Source organism: Vigna angularis, chromosome 2 (assembly GCF_016808095.1).
Source record: "Vigna angularis cultivar LongXiaoDou No.4 chromosome 2, ASM1680809v1, whole genome shotgun sequence".
Taxonomy (NCBI): Eukaryota; Viridiplantae; Streptophyta; class Magnoliopsida; order Fabales; family Fabaceae; genus Vigna; species Vigna angularis.
Window position 1 is genome coordinate 8,890,913 of NC_068971.1, and position 22,122 is coordinate 8,913,034.

Here is a 22,122-nt window from a genome sequence, read left to right on the forward strand (position 1 = left end):
ATGGATGCAAACAATGGAAGACAATAAAGAACAACACAATAACAACAAGAAATACACAAAGATAGGTAAAGGACCAAGATACTTAGCTCTTGTAGACCCAAAGCTCTTGATACCAAATGATAGCGTCCTCCTCGAGCTAGGTTGGGCCAAAGCACGAAGATGAAGCTATGGAGGTGGAATTTGTGCGGAAGCGATGGATATGGTGGTGGACTCACAATTTTGGTGAGGTTTTTGGTGAGTATTTGTGGTAGGATGGAGGTGTTTGATGGATCTCCGGAGAGGTTGGGCCAACTCTAGCCTTGACTTGAGACAAGATATGTTTGCACACATTTTGGCATAATAACATTCAAATTCATCAAGTGATTTTACAAGGAAGGAGACCCTTCTATTTATAGAGAAATGTGTCTCCAAAGTAGACAAGAAACCCTAAAAACTATCCACTCTTAAAGAGACATGTGGCAATCATCTTTTACAAAGTTTCTCCACTCTTAGAGTGCCATGTGGCAATCCACTTTTGTAAAGTCTTCTCCACTCATGTGGTAATCCACTTTTGCAAAGTTCCTCCACTCTTAAAGTGCCATGTGACAATCCACTTTTGCAAAAGCTTTCCACTCTTAGAGTGACATGTGACAATCCACTTTAGGAAGAGTTTCTCCACTTGGAAAGTGACACATGGCCACTTCCTTTTTAAGAAGTGTCTTCACTAAGAGCTTGCCATGTGGCCATCATGTCCCATGGTGGGACACACTCTTTAAAAATAAGATTACAAACCATACAATACTTAGCCCTTAATACAAGGCCTAAAATTAAATACTATACTATTTGACCCTTAATACAAGGTCTAAAATACACACGATTTTACCATGGCTAGGGCATATGCCATCAAGAAGAGTGTGATGGTGGTGAAGAACAGGAAGAGGTTGAAATGGGTGAGGAAGAAGAAGAATGTGATGGTGGTGATGAACATGATTATCTTCGTGAAGAAGAGGAAGGGGGAATGTGGTTGAGGAGGAAGTAGAAGCTTTAGCTGAAGAATGTCTGGATGACAGTGAAGAAGACAGAATGGCTAATGATGATGATGAGTTTGGTGTTGAGCATGATAGGGTGGACCAAGTTCGTAGAAACATTAATCCAGTTTTGGATAGGTGGAATACAATGAAAAAAAGAAGAAGAAATGTGTAACTAGAAGAGGCAATGTTGGGGAAGATTCATTTATAATGAATGAAGAAGTTGAAGATCATGACATCAATGAAGATTACAATAGTGATGAATTGGATTCAAATGTAAATAGTGATGAGGATGTGAGGTTGAAAAAGGGAAACTTTAAAAAGTATAGAAAAGATGATATGAACAAGAACTTCAGATTCGAATTGGGGATTGAGTTTTGTTCATTAAAGGAATTTAAAAATGCACTAATGGAACATAGTGTATTAAATGGAAAAGAGGTTAAGTTTGTGAATAATGACCTGAACAGAGTAAGGGCAGTTTGTAAAAACAAGTGTGGTTTTCTTATTATGGCTAGCAAGGTAGGAGGCAAGCAAACATTTAGGGTCAAAACCTTGGTTGGACGACACAGTTGGGGAAGGGTTTTTGGAAACAAAAGTGCAAATGTAAGCTGGATTGCACAAGTATTAGTAGACAGGTTTGTAAATGTGGCTAACATGACAGTCAATCAAATCATTGATGACATTAAGAAGTCATTCAGTGTTGGAATAACTGCTTGGAAAGCTGGAAAGGCCAAACAAATTGCTTTGGATTCTTTTGTTGGTGATGGAGAACGACAATATGGTCGTCTATATGATTATGTGGGTGAATTGCTAAGAGTGAAGTCTAGAACCTTTAAAATTAAAGTGAATCAACCCCAACCAAGTTTGCCACCAAGATTTGGGTCATTTTATATGTGTTTAGAGGGTTGTAAGCAAGGCTTCTTAGGAAGTTGCAGGCCCTTCATAGGGGTAGATGGTTGTCATCTGAAGACAACATATGGTGGTCAGTTGTTGGTGGCAGTGGGCAGAGATCCCAATGACCAATATTTTCCACTAGCTTTTGTTGTAGTTGAAAATGAATGCAAAGAAAGCTGGAGATGGTTTTTGACACTACTTCTGGATGATATTGGTGGCATTGATTGTCAATGTTGGGTTTTCATTTCTGATCAACAAAAGTTATTTTCATTTTAATGTTTTCCTATTTTTATTTCGTAGCAGTGACATTATTTACTATTGACCAAGACCTTTTGTGTTTTATAGGGACTAATGACAGTTTTTTATGACATCTTGGATGGAGTGGAACATAGATTATGCTTAAGGCACTTGTATAACAATTACAAGAAGAAATTTGGTGGAGGAGTGCTTATGAGAGATCTTATGATGGGGGCTGCCAAGGCCATATTTCAACAGGACTGGGAAAAGAAAATGGGTGAGTTGTCTGATAATGCTAAATTATACCATATTTTAAGCATCATTTTAGTGGCAAAATCAACTCCTTTCTTACTTATAACTTGCTTAATCCTCTTCTTTGGTCTTGTTTTCTAAATATTTGTGTTTTTGGCTACCTTGATGTACTTTCATCAATAATCCCTTATTTTGTAGCTAAAAATGAGCTTGGAAGACTCTCCAACAATGTCTAAGGCTGAACCAACCACTAGAAGCAAGCAGATCTGCAGAAAAAGTGAAAATGATGCAGTGCTGAAAAGTCAGGCCCAAGCCCCCCCTGGTTGAGGGGCGCCCAAGCGCGACTGCACCAGGGCCAGTTTCTGCACAGAAAAGTGACCAGGTGCCAGTTTTGTGTGCTGGTCGCGCCCGGGCGTGAAAAAGGGGCGCCCGGGCGCGACTTTTTGCGAGAAGCTTGCGCCCAGGCGTGCGAAATGGGGCGCCCAGGCGCGACTTTTTCCGAGAGGCTCGCGCCCGGGCGCGATTTTTGCTGATGTGTCAGATCCAGCTTATTTAACCCAGAAACGCGAAGGGCGCGACTTTCACATGTTGTCTTAGATCCCAATTCTTTAATACGGGTTTTGCTTGTTAGATTGCCAAGGAATTGGGGTTTGATAAGGAAAACCTAGGCTCTTTCACCTAAGGAATTAGGGCTAGAGTGTTTTAGTGGATTGACTTTAGTAAATTGATAGAGAGGAGATAAAATTGGTCATACACAAGAGTGCATTGGTGAAAACTAACCTTAGCAATGTCATTTCATACCATTTCTAGTCTTTTCCATTTCCAAGTGCCTTCAATACCAAAGTCCAACCTTGTAATTATGTATGAATTTACATTCCTGCACTTGTTCTGTATATTGATGTTATGTTATTGAGTCTATATGAGTTGTTAATCGCACAATTCTCTAGTATTACGAGTCTCTTGGGAAAACGATACCAATCTTACCGGTTTATTACTTGAACGATTCGGTGCACTTGCCGAAATCGAGCCCAACAAGTATTTTTTGAGCTAACAAGTTTTTAGTGCCGTTGCCAAGGATTTGGGGATTGAACCTGAGTCCTAGCAACGGCCAACAAGTTAAATTGGGCCTCATCGAGTTTTTGGCGCCGTTGACGGGGACTCGTGTCAATACTAGACTTTTGTGAGGTTTCTAACTTATGTAGACTTGATTTTGTATATAGAACTAACTCTTGTGTTGTAAATAGATTTTCAGTTTTGTTTGGGCTAATTTGTGGCTTTAGCCTAGTTGTGTCTAAGTGTATATGCAGGGAGATGTTCATACATGGAGGACTGCAGCCTCAAAAGCATCATGAAGACCCTAAGATTGAAGGAAATTATAGGACACAAGGAGACAACTATGTTGAGCATCACAAGCTGCCCTAACTTCTTCTTCCTTTGAAGATGCTCCAAGTGTTAAGTGAAAGATGAAGAAAGGAAGAAGAAAAAGAGAAAGACTAGTCACCACTACCCTTGGATGAGAGACAAAGAACTCAAGCCTAGCAAGCAAAATTTGATCAAGAGGATTGAGTGTTTGAAGATGTCAAGGTAGTGGAAGGGCTAAAAAGAAGAATTCAAGCTATGAGAGTTGATTTGGTGGCTAGAAAGTTGTTCAAGAAGAGTTGGTGGAAGGAGCACACCAACATCAACATTTGCACTTCATTGAGTAATCCGTCAAGCTAATGACGTTAAACAAGCGCTTTTGGGAGGCAACCCAGTTTTCTTATCCTTTTTACTAGTGTTTTGTGATTTTTGTGTTATTTGCATTAGTAACTTATGTTTTGCATATTTGTGTAGTTTTGAATTGTTGTGAGTTTTGAGTTGTAATGTTGTTTTTGTGGTTTGTATAAGTGTATTAGGTTAGTTTTAGCTTGTTTGGTGTGTGAGTGCATTGAATGAAGGTCTAGAACCAAAAATCACATGGTGAGTGGCCAATTTCGCAGAAATCTGCATTATGCAGAAAACTGATATGGCGCCCAAGCGCCCCCTGCTGAGGGGCGCCCGGGCGTGAGCTGCACCAATGGCCTCCTGCATCAAACTGACCGAGTGGCGCCCAAGCGCCCCCTACTGAGGGGCGCCCGAGCGTGACCTGCACCAGTGGCGTCCAGCACAAAAAAAAATTTCTGGTTCTGCACTTTTGTTTTTTTTGATTTATGATGAGTTTCCCATTCTTTTGCACTCTTTCACACACTCCTTTTGATGTGTTTTTATACCTTTTTGTGTTTTTGTACCTTTAGGAAGCTTAATTTTAAGACTTCCCTCTTTGTTCTTATACTTTTGTCTTTGTTTGTTTTGGCTTTCATTGTTTTGTTTCTTTGCTTTCTTGTGCATCTTTCTTTTAGTTTGTTTTATGGATTCTTCTCTTCAGTTGTTGACTATGGGATACTAATTTTGCTTTGAGCTTTCCTGTTACAGGATAAGATCTTCCTTAGGAATTAAAGAGTTTAAAACCACCAGTGGCCAACCTTTGAGGCATGCGTGAGTTGAGCACCATATGAAATGAAGATTTTGCTGCTCGTGTAGCATGGCCTGGGGGACAGGCCCCTACTGATGGGGAAGGTGGAGCAGTTGCGGAGTATAAGCTATTGTTGGAGGAAGATGTGGCAGATGAAAGTGAAGCTAGTCTCCTACACTGCTGGAGCTGCAAAGAGTCCATTTTAATCGGTTTTTCAGTTTTAATTTCCAGTTCTTATTTGCTTTCAGTTTTTGAATTTGGATTTCTTTTTGACTTGCCTTGTGGATAGTTCTTGTGCAATTGGTCTGGTGATTTGAGTGAATCATTTTCTATGCTTGAATTGAATACAAATCTGTTGTGCTTGCTCTTTATCCATGAGAATTGTTTTGAAAATCTAATTGAGATTATGTGGTTGAGCCTGTTGAACAGAGATTGTGGTTGCTTGTATATGTTTAGATAGATGCTTGGTTTTAATTGTGATCAATATTCTTGGCATGATGTTTATCAAATTTTGGAACCTTGAGTGAACCTGTTAGATGTTGTGCCTCAGAGTTTATTGATGAATGTTATTACTTTGGAATCATAGTTGATTTTGCCTGAGTTTCTCTATTTGAACTAGTTACTTGCATGTTACAAATGATCAAGGCCATCTTGTTCTTCCACCTCTTCTACATTTTGAGCCTAAAAGCCAATGTATAACCTTTGAACCTTAAAGAAAACTTTCTCATTCCCGAAACCTTAAGCTTATTGAAAAATCATTAACCTCCTTACCTTGAGTTGAGATGATCATATATATTAGAGTGAGGAGAATGGTCTAAGTTTGGGGGAGTTCTTGTCAAAAGGGGAGCATTGAGAAAAACAATAAGTTGAGTTAAAAAGAAAGAAAAAGAAGAAAGAAGAAGAAAGACAAAAACATGAATTCAATGAAAAAGAGTTGGGAAATAAGTTGAGAGTGGTTTATTCAATTTTGGAGAAAAAGATATACTTTGCTATATCATGAACTAAATTGTTTGGTCTCTTATCTCAAGGTGCTTTGTTGTCCAGAAAAACCAAATTTTCTTCTTAGCCCAGCCACAATACACGCTTCAAAAAGTCCTTGTGATGTAACTTGTTTGTTAATGTGTTTGATATTGTTGAAACGAAAGGCAAAGTTGATTTGTGTAACATTGTGATAGTTGAGAGTTAGACACACATCCTTATACACCATTGTGCTTGAGTGAAACACTTTCCTTGGTGAGGATTGGTTCCATGCACTCATTGAAAACAACTTGCCATGTTTGTTGATCTATCATTTGCATCTATCTTGTGATTTTTAATTTGTGAGCACCATGATTGAAGTTTAGCTTGCTAAGACTATATTGTCTCTTGAATGTGATTTATAAGTTGAGCAAGCACGATTGATTTTGTTTATTTGATTGAAACTATGCTTGAGTTGCTAGACCATTGTGATTGAATTGTTTGCTAGGAGAAGTACTTTTGCTTGAGGACAAGGAAAGTTGTAAGTTTGGGGGTATTTTGATAATGCTAAATTATACCATATTTTAAGCATCATTTTAGTGGCATAATCAACTCCTTTCTTACTTATAACTTGCTTAATCCTCTTCTTTTGTCTTGTTTTCTAAATATTTGTGTTTTTGGCTACCTTGATGTACTTTCATCAATAATCCCTTATTTTGTAGCTAAAAATGAGCTTGGAAGACTCTCCAACAATGTCTAAGGCTGAACCAACCACTAGAAGCAAGCAGATATGCAGAAAAAGTGAAAATGATGCAGTGCTGAAAAGTCAGGCCCAAGCCCCCCCTGGCTGAGGGGCGCCCAAGCGCGACTGCACCAGGGCCAGTTTCTGCACAGAAAAGTGACCAGGTGCCAATTTTGTGTGCTGGTTGCGCCCGGGCGTGAAAAAGGGGCGCCCGGGCGCGACTTTTTGCGAGAAGCTTGCGCCCAGGCGTGCGAAATGGGGCGCCTAGGCGCGACTTTTTCCGAGAGGCTCGCGCCCGGGCGCAACTGAGAGGGCGCCCGGGTGTGACTTTTGCTGATGTGTCAGATCCAGCTTATTTAACCCAGAAACGCGAAGGGGTTTGGGTCTTTGGTCATTTGGAGGCGCGATTTCACGGCTGGAGCTCATGGAGGGCGTGAGGAGCTTGTGGGAACATCTCCTCCTCTTCCTTTGGGTCTCCTTCTTCTTCCATCTTCCATGTTTGTAAGCTTTAGGGTTCTCCATGGAAATGGAGAGCCAAACCCATCTTGTTAGGGTTAGTTGTAGCCATTGAATTCTTGTGTAATTATTGAATGATTTGAATATATATATGCCTTTTCTATCAATTGCTAGTATTCTTGTTTCCGATCTTAAAGCTTGCATGTAATGGGAACGTTCATGACTTGATTTTGGGGTTTTATGGATTATGGGAACGTAAGATGAAATCTTGAACTGAAATAAGAGTCCTTGTGGGTCATTGATTCTAGGAATGGAAGATGATTCACATGTTGTCTTAGATCCCAATTCTTTAATGCGGGTTTTGCTTGTTAGATTGCCAAGGAATTGGGGTTTGATAAGGAAAACCTAGGCTCTTTCACCTAAGGAATTAGGGCTAGAGTGTTTTAGTGGATTGACTTTAGTAAATTGATAGAGAGGAGATAAAATTGGTCATACACAAGAGTGCATTGGTGAAAACTAACCTTAGCAATGTCATTTCATACCATTTCTAGTCTTTTCCATTTCCAAGTGCCTTCAATACCAAAGTCCAACCTTGTAATTATGTATGAATTTACATTCCTGCACTTGTTCTGTATATTGATGTTATGTTATTGAGTCTATATGAGTTGTTAATCGCACAATTCTCTAGTATTACGAGTCTCTTGGGAAAACGATACCTGGTCTTACCGGTTTATTACTTGAACGATTCGGTGCACTTGTCAAAATCGAGCCCAACAAGTATTTTTTGAGCTAACAAGTTTTTAGTGCCGTTGCCAAGGATTTGGGGATTGAACCCGAGTCCTAGCAACGGCCAACAAGTTAAATTGGGCCTCATCATTGTCGAATATTAACATTGATGCTTACAATTGGTTGCTAGCTATTCTCACTAAGTGTTGGTGTAAACATGCATTCAGTATTTATCCTAGATGCGATGTCTTGATAAATAATTTGTCTGAGTCATTTAATAGTACAATTTTACTAGCTAGAGACAAATCTATCATAACTATGATGGAATGGATTAGAACTTACATTAGGAGTAGGTTTGCAACACTTAGAGAAAAAGTAAAGACATATACAGGAGTTGCCATGCCTAAACCACGAAATAGGCTTGATAGGGAAGTAGAGAAGAGTGGAAATTGGATTCCAACTTGGCCAAGGGCTGCAAAATTTTAAGTCACTCACGGGTTTACAATGGATAACTTTGTAGTTGACCTAAGTAACCATTCATGTAGTTGTTACTTTTGGGATTTGGTAAGAATACCTTGCAGGCACGCTGTGGCTGCCATAAAATACAAAGTAGAAAACCCTAAAGACTATGTACATCCTTATTACAAGAAAGAGGCTTATGAAACTTGTTATGGCCCTGAAATTGTTCCAATCAATGGACAACAATTGTGGTCTACTTATGAATCTGGTGCGCTACTGCCTCCAATTTATAAAACACCCCATGGGAGGCCTAAAAAACTAAGAAGAAGGGAGGCTGATGAATATGTGAGTCATACAAAATTGTCAAAGAAGAATCTTGTTATGAAGTGTAGCAGCTGTAATGAATTTGGTCATAATGTAAGAACATGTAAAAGGGGAAAGAAAAAGGTACAAAATCACTCTTTTACAACTTCACTTATTTACACATTGATAATTATTTACAGTATGATAAAGCATAATATCTCTTTTACTCCAAAATTGAATAACCCACTCTCAACTTATTTCCCAACTCTTTTTCATTGAATTCATGTTTTTGTTTTTCTTCTTCTTCTTTCTTCTTTTTCTTTCTTTTTAACTCAACTTATTGTTTTTCTCAATGCTCTCCTTTTGACAAGAACTCCCCCAAACTTAAACCATTCTCCTCACTCTAATATATATGATCATCTCTACTCAAGGTAAGGAGGTTAATGATTTTTCAATAGGCTTAAGGTTTCGGGAATGAGAAAGTTTTCTTTAAGGTTCAAAGGTTTAGCATTGGCTTTTAGGCTCACAATGTAGAAGAGGTGGAAGAACAAGATGGCCTTGATCATTTGTAACATGCAAGTAACTAGTTCAAATAGAGAAACTCAGGCAAAATCAACTGTGATTCCAAAGTAATAACATTCATCAATAAACTCTGAGGCACAACATCTCACAGGTTTACTCAGGGTTCCCGAATTTGATAAACATCATGCCAAGAATATTGATCACAATTAAAACCAAGCATCTATCTAAACATATACAAGCAACCACAATCTCAGTTCAACAAGCTCAACCACATAATCTCAATCAGATTTTCAAAACAATTCTCATAGATAAAGAGCAAGCACAACAGATTTGTATTCAATTCAAGCATAGAAAATGATTCACTCAAATCACCAGACCAATTGCACAAGAACTATCCACAAGGCAAGTCAAAAAGAAATCCAAATTCAAAAACTGACAGCAAATAAGAACTGGAAATTAAAACTGAAAAACCGAATTAAAATGGACTCTTTGCAGCTCCAGCAGTGTAGGAGACTAGCTTCACTTTCATCTGCAACATCTTCCTCCAACAGTAGCTTATACTCCGCAACTGCTCCACCTCCCCCATCAGTAGGGGCCTGGCCCCCAGGCCATGCTACACGAGCAGCAAAATCTTCATTTCATATGGTGCTCAACTCACGCATGCCTCAAAGGTTGGCTACTGGTGGTTTTAAACTCTTTAATTCCTAAGGAAGATCTTATCCTGTAACAAGAAAGCTCAAAGCAAAATTAGTATCCCATAGTCAACAACTGAAGAGAAGAATCCAACAACACACTAAAAGAAATATGCAAAAGAAAGCAAAGAAACAAAACAATGAAAGCCAAAACAAACAAAGATAAAAGTACAAGAACAAAGAGGGAAGTCTTAAAATTAAGCTTCCCAAAGGTACAACAACACAAAAAGGGTAAAAAAAAACACAACAAAAGGAGTGTGTTAAAGAGTGCAAAAGAATGGGAAACTCATCATAAATCAAGAAAAAACGAAAAGTGCAGAACCAGAATTGTTGGTGTTGGGCGGCCCTGGTGCAGCTCGCGCTCGGGCGCCCCTCAGCAGGGGGCGCTTGGGCGCCACTCGGTAAAGTTGGTGCAGGATGGCCCTCGTTGCAGCTCGCGCTCGGGCGCCCCTCAGCAGGGGGCGCTTGGGCGCCATATCAATTTTCTGCATAATGCAGATTTCTGCGAAATTGGCCACTCACCATGTGATTTTTGGTTCTAGACCTTCATTCAATGCACTTACACACCAAACAAGCTAAAATTTGATAGCCGTTGCTGGGACTCGGGTTCAATCCCCAAATCCCCGGCAACGGCGCCAAAAACTTGATGAACCAAACTTTGATAGCCGTTGCTGGGACTCGGGTTCAATCCCCAAATCCCCGGCAACGGCGCCAAAAACTTGATGAACCAAACTTTGATAGCCGTTGCTGGGACTCGGGTTCAATCCCCAAATCCCCGGCAACGGCGCCAAAAACTTGATGACTCAAAAAATACTTGTTGGGCTCGATTTCGGCAAGTGCACCGAATCGTTCAAGTAATAAACCGGTAAGACCGGGTATCGTTTTCCCAAGAGACTCGTAATAATAGAGAATTGTGCGATTAACAACTCATATAGACTCAATAACATAACATCAATATACAGAACACGTGCAGAAATGTAAATTCATACATAATTACAAGGTTGGACTTTGGTATTGAAGACACTTGGAAATGGAAAAGACTAGAAATGGAATGAAGTGACATTGCTAAGGTTAGTTTTCACCAATGCACTCTTGTGTATAACCAATTTCATCTCCTCTCTATCAATTTACTAAAGTCAATCCACTAAAACACTCTAGCCCTAATTCCTTAGGTGAAAGAGCCTAGGTTTTCCTTATCAAACCCCAATTCCTTGGCAATCTAACAAGCAAAACCCGCATTAAAGAGCTGGGATCTAAGACAACATGTGAATCATCTTCCATTCCTAGAATCAATGACCCACAAGGACTCTTATTTCAGTTCAAGATTTCATCTTACGTTCCCATAATCCATAAAACCCCAAAATCAAGCCATGAACGTTCCCATTACAAGCAAGCTTTAAGATTGGAAACAAGAATACTAGCAATTGATAGAAAAGGCATATATATAATCAAATCATTCAACAATTACACAAGAATTCAAAGGCTACAAATAATCCCAACAAGATGGGTTTGGTTCTCCATTTCCATGGAGAACCCTAAAGCTTACAACATGGAAGATGGAAGAAGAAGGAGAACCCAAGAGGAAGAAGGGAGTGTTCCCACGAACCCTAGCAGCCCTCCAAGCTCTCCTCTCAGTGAAATCGCGCCTCCAAATGACCAAAGACCAATTCCCCTTCGTGTTTTGGGGTTAAATAGACTGGTCTGCCACATCAGAAAAATCGCGCCCGGCGCCCTCTGTCAGTCGCGCCCGGGCGCGAGACTCACTGGAAAGTCACGCCCGGGCGCCCCATTTCTCACGCCCGGGCGTGAAACTCTCTGGAAGCTGAAAGTGGACGAACGTCCTGGACGAGCGTCTTCTTAACTTGGACGAGCGTCCTCTTGTTAGCTCGCTGGACGAGCGTCCTCTCGTACGTCCACAGGACGAGCGTCCTCTCTAGCTGGACGAACGTCCACTTCTGGTAGCTGGACGAACGTCCACTGCTCTCTTCCCTGGACGAGCGTCCTGCCTGGCTGGACGAGCGTCCTCTGCCTGTCTGGCTGGACGAGCGTCCACTTCTGCCTGGGACGAACGTCCTCTCTGCTAGCTTGAACGAGCGCCCATTTCTTCCTTCTGGACGAGCGTCCGCTCGTTCTTCCACTTTGGACGAGCGTCCTTTTCTTCGCCTTGGACGAGCGTCCGCTCTTCCACTCTGGACGAGCGTCCTCTTAACTCTCTGGACGAACGTCCTCATCAGCTCCTGGACGAGCGTCCTCTTTTGCCTGGCTGGAACGAGCGTCCCTCTCAGCTACTTGGACGAGCGTCCTCTCTGCCTGGCTTTTGGACGAGCGTCCTAGTCTTGTCTGGACGAACGTCCTCCATGAGCTCCTGGAGTGTGCTCTTAGCTGCTGATGGCATTTCTGCGTGCTAATTTCTTGGTCCAGTTCTATCGTTTGTTGGAGAGTCTTCCAAGCTCATTTTTAGCTACAAAATAAGGGATTATTGATGAAAGTACATCAAAGTAGCCAAAAACACAAATATATAGAAAACAAGACAAAACAAGAGGATTAAGCAAGTTATAAGTTAGAAAGGAGTTGATTTTGCTACTAAAATGATGCTTAAAATATAGTAAAATTTAGCATTATCACTTACTTCCATTTACAGAACACAAGGGACACTTCAAGAACAGAAGAATCTGGCAGCACAAGGGCAACTTCCACTGCAAGAGGTTCTCAAGCACAACCAGCTCCATCAACGTCACAAGGTGGAGGAACATCAAGAAGGGGGACTTCTCAACTAGGAAGACCTCAAAGTGGCAGTGGAGCAAGACCCGTAAGATCCATAAAAAAAATATATATATATATATATATATATATATATATTTATAATAGTAAATTTTAGCATTTTATTAGTAATAATAATTTTAATGGATAGAAAAATGTTAATTTTTGGATATAAAATTATAGTAATTCTAGAGGAAGAGCTTCAAATTTTTGATAACTTATTTAGAATTTTTTTAAGAAAAGTGAATAATGAATAGTAAATAGTAAATAGTGAATAGTAAATAGTGAATGGTTAAAATATATATATATATATATATATTAAAATAAATTGTGGAAGAGAACACTCCACGTAGAGTTAATCATTCAGAGATAAGAATGGTGAATAAAAAAATAATTTTTGAATAGTAAAATTGAATAGTAAAAATGAATAGTAAAATTGAATAGTAAAAATGAATAGTAAAATTTTTGGCTATAAATAGCCAAGGGGGGAGGCTGAAGATTTACACCAAAATTCTAGAGAAATTGTGAGAGAAGAGAGTTGAAGGAAATTTTAGTTGAAGAGGGGAAATTCTGAAAGTTTCCGGAGAACGGTTTGAGAAGAAGAAACTAAGTCTGGAATAGAGGTAAGGGGAGCTAACTTTGAGTATTTCCTTTTGTACTATCTTGAGTCTTGAATATGCTATATTTTGCTTTTGTCTGATCTTAAATCTTGAATATGGAGTATTTTGTTTCTGTATGATCTTGAATTTAAATGAGAGTATGCTTTTGTGTTGATATCCAAGTGTGATAGTTGTAAATTGTGATGTTGAATATGTTATGCCATTTGTATGTTATTAGTTGTTTATTTTTGTATTTTGGAAGAATTAGAAATTGTCTAACCGGCTCTGCCAGATTCAATTTCTTGTTTCCCCAAACATTTTATTGTTTTCCTTATTTATTTTTATTGTAATTTAGAATGATTAGAAATTGTCTAACCGGCTCTGCCAGATTCAATTTCTTGATTCCCCAAATTTTTTTTATTTCTTTCCTTACTTATTTTATTACATTTTTGGAAGGATTAGAAGTTGTCTAACCGGCTCTGCCAGATTCAACTTCTTGTTTCCCCAAACTATTTATTGCTTTACTTATTTATTTTATTGCAATTTTTGGAAGGATTAGAAGTTGTCTAACCGGATCTTCCAGATTCAACTTCTTATTTCCCCAAACATGTATTGTTCTTGTTATTTAATTATATTGTATTGTTGGATGGACTAGAAGTTGTCTAACCGGCTCTGCCAGATTCAACTTCTTATTTCCCCAGACATGTATTGTTCTTGTTATTTAATTATATTGTATTGTTGGATGTATTAGAAGTTGTCTAACCGGCTCTGCCAGATTCAACTTCTTGTTTCCCCATAAAATTTTATATTAAGATTATTTTTATGATTGTCAAATATTGTATTCTTCTATGACCATTTATAGTAATATTTTATTATTGTTAATTATTTATAATTATCTTGTATGAATTCTATTATGGATGTTTATTGTGATGAATTTATTGAATGAGTTTGTTGGCTGAAATTGATCTTGTTGGAAGGTTTGGAGAAAGGGTTCTGTAATAACTTGTATATGGGTATTAAATATACAGATACTATTTGAGGTTGTTGTGAGAGGAAGTAAAATATTAAAATTAGGCATTTTAGATTTAGAGCATAAGAGAACAAGGTAGATAAATTAAATAAATAAATTGTAAATTATTAAGGGCCTCGCTTTGTTGGTAGGATAGAGGAACCTTAAAAACCTGAGTTGGCACATCCCTGATCATAGAGCAGCCCTGGCCTGGTCCAGTCAGTTGTGACTAGTCATATGTGCTGGCGTCGAAGGTGAGTTTGATGCGTTCAGACATCTGGGTCCTCTCCGGTGACCAATTGGGGTAAAGAAAGATCTCTAATAGGATGAAAATAAAATAAAATAAGTCAATTGTAGATGCATAAAGTTATCATGGTAAAAACTTCATATATATTTTATTTGTCGTTACATTGAGCTCAGACTTTAATATGTAGTTGCTAAGATATGTTGAAATGTTTTGGCTGATCTATGAATCTTTGATTGGTGAAAATATGTTGAGTTATACTCGTTATGGTCAAAATGAGTTTATAATACGAAGTATGATATCTGGAAATATGTTTAATTTATTGACACCAAATTAGGTTATTGCCAAATTATGATTAGAGAATGAACATGATTGAGTTATGTGGAGAAGAGGTTATGAATTGTTGATTTGATTAAATGTTGGAGTAGATAAGAGGGTATGAAATGTTGATTTAATGAAATGTTGGAGTTGATATGAGAAATCATTGCTTATGAAATGATGTTTCCTACGGGAAGTAGTATGTTCGGTTTATACCATGAGAGCTTGATATGAGCAAAGTAACTCCTGAGGTTTATGAAAGCAGGCAGCAAGTGGTCTGACCATAAGGCTTTGACATAAATATGTGGTTCATAAGTTTTATAGAAGCAGGCAGAGAGGGGTCTGACCATAAGACTTCAGAAAGTAAGACATAGTAAATAAGTGAGGCTTAAGGAAGCAGGCAGAGAGCGGTCTGACCATAAGGCTTCATGAGTAAGCATGGTACACTTGTAAGATTTATGGAAATGAGAAAGATGATTTTGATAATGATGAATTAATGACATCGGAATAATGATATTTTATCAATTGTAGAAATACATTATTATAATATTTTTATTACAAGTTTAATGATTTTTTTGATATGGTTGGCTTACCCTTATTTGTTTGTACTATGATCATATAACTCATGTTATATGTGATTAGATAATGTTGCAGATGCGGTTGAACAAGCTTAAAGATGATAGAGATGCGGGGAAAAACTTTCAGGGATTTTTGTAAAAAGAATAAATTTGTATTGGGAAGATTATGTTGTGTAAAACTTATAAGTTGAAATTTCAATGGTGAAGACTATATTGTTTAAAGTTTGTAAGTTTGGTATTGTACTTTGGAGTAATTGAAATAAAGTTTGATTGTTTATAAGAGATATCAAATTAATTTAGTCTCTACTATCAGTAATACCCTTTAAAATATTTGGGTGCTACAGGACCTGCATCAAGTCACCAAGGTGGAAGAAGAACATCCTCACGGCTACTGGCTGCACAACATCTAGGGTCCCAAGCTAGTACCAATTGAAGATTTATTGTAGCCAAACGTTTATTTTAATGTATTTTGTAAGTCACAGTCACCCACTTAGGGAACAATAGTAGTGGGTACAGTGGTTGCTTTTAACATCTACCATCATATGTAATTGTAAGGGACCACTTGACTTACTTTAGTACTGCTATTACAATATTTTTTGTCAGTGGTAAGGGACCACTTAACTTATCTTATTTAATAGTATGGGACCACTTCATATTATATCGTGCTTCTTGTTGTATTTCATCTTTGCATTATGCCAAGTTAACTTTATTTATTCCAAGTTCAGATTTATAGATACTCTGCTTAGTCAATTTTAGCAGACAAACTCTGCTTAGTTCAGATTTACAGATCCGGGACATGGAAGTGGGTGAACCATGAGCAGCTGTTTATGATTAATTTTAATGAGTTGAATGCTAAAAATGCTACCTTTGGTTAATTCTTAAAAGTAAAAAGTGGAATGTTTTTTCATTTACTTAGAGAATTATCTTTGATTCTCCAAGGATTAATGCATGCTTCTAGTTTCTTATGCTGCCCAATGTTTTCTTTATTAACATACAACAAAAGTCCAGTAACAGTGGTGGAATGTTAAAGGGAAAAAAAGTTAATCATCAAGTAGCAACACAAGTAAATTATTTGGAGAATTTTGTCAAGCAGAATTTGGAGACAAACTCAAGAACCTCGTTTTATTCAACCATAATTCTTAATTACAATTCATCTTCAACAAAAACATAATACGAAAGAAAATTTTTAACGCCCATGATAAAACAAACAACAACAACATCATTTTCCCAACTTTCTTCTCTTGTTCTAATTTCTTTTTCAGCTTGTCGTTCTTCTTCCTTAGATCTAGTACAAGTTTTTCATTTTCCAAACACATTTCAAGTTCTTCACGTTTTCTTTCAAAGCTTCCTTCAATTTCAAAAACTCTTTCATCATGCCATTCAAAGTAATTACAACTTGAATTACTATGCAATCAAAATAACACACGATTAATACAAAATTCAGCACATGAATTGAAAGATTTAATCACTTACTACCCAATTTCTACATCTATAAAACAATCTTCCTTTGTTCTTCACATTAGTTGCCTTCAAAAGCAACAATGTTTCACTACAACCATACAATTTAGATGGTAATCGTGAAGATGATCCACAGCTTTGTGACTTTCCCGAACCAATTGACCTTCGTGTCCAACCATTTCCTCCACTTTCACCTTTCATTTCACTACAACAAAGAAATCCCTTCATCAGCTTTCGTTCCCACCCAAACCCTATATCCTCAATCCTTATATTCACACGAAGAAGAGCAAAACAAAACGTATCAACTTACCTCCTCAAGAAGACGAACTTCAACCTTCAGATGTACCTCCTCAGTTTTCTTTGCCCCCAACTACAGTGACGAAGAAGAACCCAACTTCTTAAAATCTCATTTATAAGAGATGACGAAGTGCGCTTCAATCAAATGCACACTTAACATACTTAATCTCATTTCAAAACTTAAACAACCATTGTGGTAGAGAGTGAACAGGACAATTGGCGTAAAACGTGGTCTCGCTGTTTGTCACATCTACTAAAAGTTAATGTCGTCCAATTTTAAGGACTAATAGTAAGAGTTTCAAAACTATGAGGACTAAAAACCATCAAAGTTTTGAGTATGAACTAAAACCGAATTTGTGTGATACTTAATGGACGAAAAACATATTTAACCCTTAAATTTATGTATAAAGTGTTTTTAAGACAATAAATTTATGAATTTTTATTTTTATAAAGTGTTTATTTTTTTAAAATACAATTTAATTTAGAAAATAATTATGAATTTGGAGAGAAAAATTCTAATTACATGAATTACCAAAAGTAAATACCTTTTATACAAGTAATTGTTAAAACTACTTTAATTAAGAATTTTATTGAATAAATGACTGTGAATGGACATAATTGACTAAAACGTTTCTACGTAAACAAGATTGTGATAATTAGAAAGTCCATAAGATAATTGTCTATTAAATATATTAACCTAAAAATTCTATTCATACAAGTTTTTGTGAACAGATACTAGTTAAAAAGTGAGGTGCGCACTCATCCATAATGTATTATCTAATGTTACATTACATGTCCTTAAAGACATGTGTGGATTAGTATTACCTTTTCTTTTTCAATGGATTAGCATATATAATAAAATAGAGACTTAGTGTATTAAATGCATTATGGACTAACAAGTTATAACAGTCCATAAAAAGATCTCTTATTTCCAATATACATAAAAGAATTATTGGAGCAACTACAGTTAATATTGTTTAAATTTAGTCTTGGACCGTAATTTGAAAAATAAGAGTGTTGGAAGTCACACATCGACTAGAGATAAGGTCAATTCTTAGTTTATAAGTTGATGCAAATCTCATTTTACAAGCCGGTTTTGTGGGGTTGGATTAGGCTTAAAACTCACTACTAACATGGTATTAGAGTCATGATTAGAGCCTATCCTAGCGACTCGGCGTGAAGGGGTTGTGTTAGAAGTCTCACATTGACTAGAAATAAGGTCAATTCTTAGTTTATAAGTGGAAGATAGAAAGAAAAAGACACTAAATTTATGCACATTTTTTTGTACATATTATTCTTCTTATTTAGTTTCCATCAATATATTATACTTAAATTCCTAATAATGAAACACATGATACTTAAATTATATTTAAATTTCTAATAATAAATCACATCATACTTGTTTTTACATTATCGAGATATCTTCGTAGTAACTTGAGTCTACTTGTTTTCTTCACACTTCAAGCTGACAACCAAAAAGTATAAAAAGACACTTCAAATCTCAAATTAACAATTTGTTATATATGATAAATATTATAATTAATGAATAGTTTACCTACCTCATAGACACACATAATACCTATCCAATATAGACCTATAATACGTAGGCCATAGGGTTTAGGAATTAATATCTTTTTTTCACTCACTTTCTTTTTTCACCTTTATAAATATGAATAAATCTATTATGCCGTTTTGGTTTAAATATTTTTCTAAACTCTGCAATTTGGAAATTTGCTGAATTTTTTTGTTTGAAAGTAAAAAATTATCTATGATTGCATAATTTAGAAGTTATCCTTTGCATAAAAATTTTCAAGCAATTCGAAAGTTACTCTTAATTTTCAAATTACATGAATGGAAGTTAATTTTTGCATAATTTTTTAAAATTACATAATTCAGAAATCACCTTTTGCATAAGAAAAACTTTTGAACAATCCTTGAGATAAAAAATAGGTTTCATTATAATGCGGTGTGATATGTTGTGTTTTTCTAAGTAGAGAAAATGTGAGATAGAAAATGTATGATCAAAAGAACAGCCAGGCTTCAGAAGAAAATGAGGAAACAGTAGCAACGAGGTGCAGGAGAAAATTGGGGGGGTGCAACTTACTTTTAATGACCCAACCCGTTAAAGAATAAAGAATGCCGCCTTCTTTTTGCACTCATCATATTCATACTTCGCTTGCTGTTTTATCAATGTTTTATTTCGAAACATGATGAAATTAAATTCTGATCATACTTCTAGAAACTAAAAATTTTTGAATGAAGGTTACACTAACATTTTCCATATTCTTTAATAATATATATTAATATAATACATTATTATCATATTAATATAATACATTATTATCATATGAATGAAGGTGATTGATTTTTAACACCTATCAAACAAAAAACAAAACCCCTACTTTATAACCCAAAATAATAATATCTTAATTATGTTTATTTTATTTTTAAACTTAAAATTAGAATATATATTATTATATTAAAGTGAGTTGTAAAATAAGTATATATTTTTTAAGTGATATGAAAGTATTGTTTTCCATATATATTAAGAAAAGTCATTTCACAGCTACTCTTTCATTAGTCAGTTTGTCTAAATCTATTAGTAAGTTATACTTAGTTGTTTGGTGTTAAGTTCACAGATAGTTTTTTTTTTCTTCTTCCTTTTTTACTTATATTAAATAAAAAAATTTGAAGAACAAAACAATAAAATCGTAGCATTTGGTTATTCCTATAGATTTTTTTCTTCTAACTAAAAGGATCATTTCCCAGAATTGTTTACATTTTAAAATTTTAATTTTTAAATTATAGAACTAAGTTATATGTGTGCATTAAGTATTGTTGGGAATAAAATTGAAGAAAAAAAGAGGAGGGTGCGCTTTGAAAAGTAAAGGCCTAACGAATATTTATACATTCAACATATATCATCTACATTTCAATTAAATAGAGTTTTGATAGATATATTTTCTGCGAAAAATATCATACAAAATGTAAAAGTTAGTAAACTGTAAAACTAGTAAATACTGAGAATGCAAAATTTTTGTGGATATTGTTTGAAATTGTTTCTGTTTTGAAAATTTTTCAATTGAGTATAAAAAGATGATGTTTAACTATATATCTATCTCTCTCTCCATACCCAATTCAAATATCAATCATCATCTTCATTTTTTCCCATATTTCATTTAAATTATTAAAATACTCAAAATTTATTAGATAATTTATATATATATATATATATATATATATATATATATATATATATATATATATATATATACATAATATTCTCTCAATATTTTATTTTATAACCTTTTCTTTTTTCTTTCGTTACACATTTATTTCTCTTCTCTTCTAATTGTTTTGTTTGTTCTCTATTCACAAAATTCATTTACATTTCTAAGATATTTTTTCTGTTGGACAATTATGTTTAAATGATGTATAATTAATTAATAGTTTAATTCATTTACACTTCTAAGATATTTTTTGTATTGGACAATTATGTTGGAATGATGTATAATTAATCAATAGTTTTTAGGTCTCACATTGGTTATTTCTACTCTCTTTAATATTTTTATTTCTTTTTTCACATTTTCAATTTCAAATATTGAATCGCATAAATCCTTTCTTTACTAAATCATCTTTATTTTCTTTTATCTTTAATTTTCGTTTCACTTTAAGAACTTTTATTTTATTTAAACAATTTTCATTATTAGTCAATAATTCGACTAATTCAATATCTAAAAAGATTTCATAATTATAATTTTTTTATTATATGTAATTTTCGTATAATTGTTTTTAAGACATACATTTGATATTTTTTTATTATTAATTTTAAAATTTTTATTTGTTGTTTATTGTTATCATGTACCATACTGATATTATGATTTTTTATGTAATTAATTTTCTAAACTCATTATCACCACAATTGTATAAAGACGAGTGTAATATAGTAACTTAATATCATTATCATTACTATGATTCAATGATTTGTTGTTTCAGTTTTTTCTTTATATATATATATATATATATATATATATATATATATATATATATATATATATATATATATTGTATTCTCTCTATAAACACGGTTTCACATCAAACATTTTAAAAATGTTTTCTTCTTTTCTCTTCTTCGTGGGTCTCACAATGTACTTTCTATAAATGTTTTTTGTCTTTCACATGCACACACAAAGAAAGAAACAATATCACTCCAATATGGTTTAGAACCTAACATATCCTAGTGAGATTTGTTATTTTTTGAACATATATATTGTTTCACTCATTATCGAGCCCTTATCGGACTATCCATTAGTCAAGTCCCACACATAATATGTATATATACCTCGACGTGAGGGGGGTATATTGAAAGTCTCACATCGACTAGAGATAAGGTCAATTCACATAAAACACTTCCAAAAATGTTTTCTTCTTTTCTCTTCTTTGTGGGTTCCGCAACACACTTCCCATAGATGCTTTTTGGCTTTGACATTCAAACCCCTAGAAAGAAACCATATACCCTATAATATGGAATCAGAACTATTATTTAAAGCTTATCCTTTTGAAATATTTTGTTTGTTGGACATATTGTTTTACATGTTATCAAACCATCCAATAATGTCAAGTCCCACACAAAAAATGTATATACCACGATATGAGGGGTGTGCATTAGAAGTCTCATGTCAACTAGAGATAAAGTCAATTCATAATATATAAATGGGTTCAAGTCTCACCTTACAAGCCGAATTTGTGGGGTTGAATTAGACTTAAAGTTTATTTCTTAACATGGTGTCAAAGAATAAGTGAAGTTTACAACATCATCAAGACTCAAATTCTTCTCATTGAATCGCTGTCTCAAATAAATCAAGTCTTTTCTCTTGTTCTTCAACAAGAAAGACAACTCATTGGAGGTATTAACATAGATAAAATCTATCATAAGCATGGTTAATAGTCTGCCAACATGGAAGCAGCAACAAGGAAAAATTAGTTATAACTAGAAAACTCAAGGAAGGGGAAAAGGACGCAATCCTAATTACAGGTAGCCAACTACTACATGAGATCTTCAATGAGTCATATATCTTCTAAAAGATCTCAAAATCCAACCAATTGTTCTTGTTGCATGCT

General features: G+C 35.4%; 1 protein-coding gene across 1 annotated transcript; it reads left to right on the forward strand.

The window, feature by feature from the left end:
* The first annotated feature begins 1,217 nt into the window (after window positions 1-1,217).
* On the forward strand, window positions 1,218-2,177 carry LOC108327219 (uncharacterized). Its single transcript, XM_017560947.1, has one exon. It carries the CDS (start codon window positions 1,218-1,220, stop codon window positions 2,175-2,177), a length of 960 nt encoding a protein of 319 aa, XP_017416436.1.
* Window positions 2,178-22,122: the final 19,945 nt, after the last annotated feature.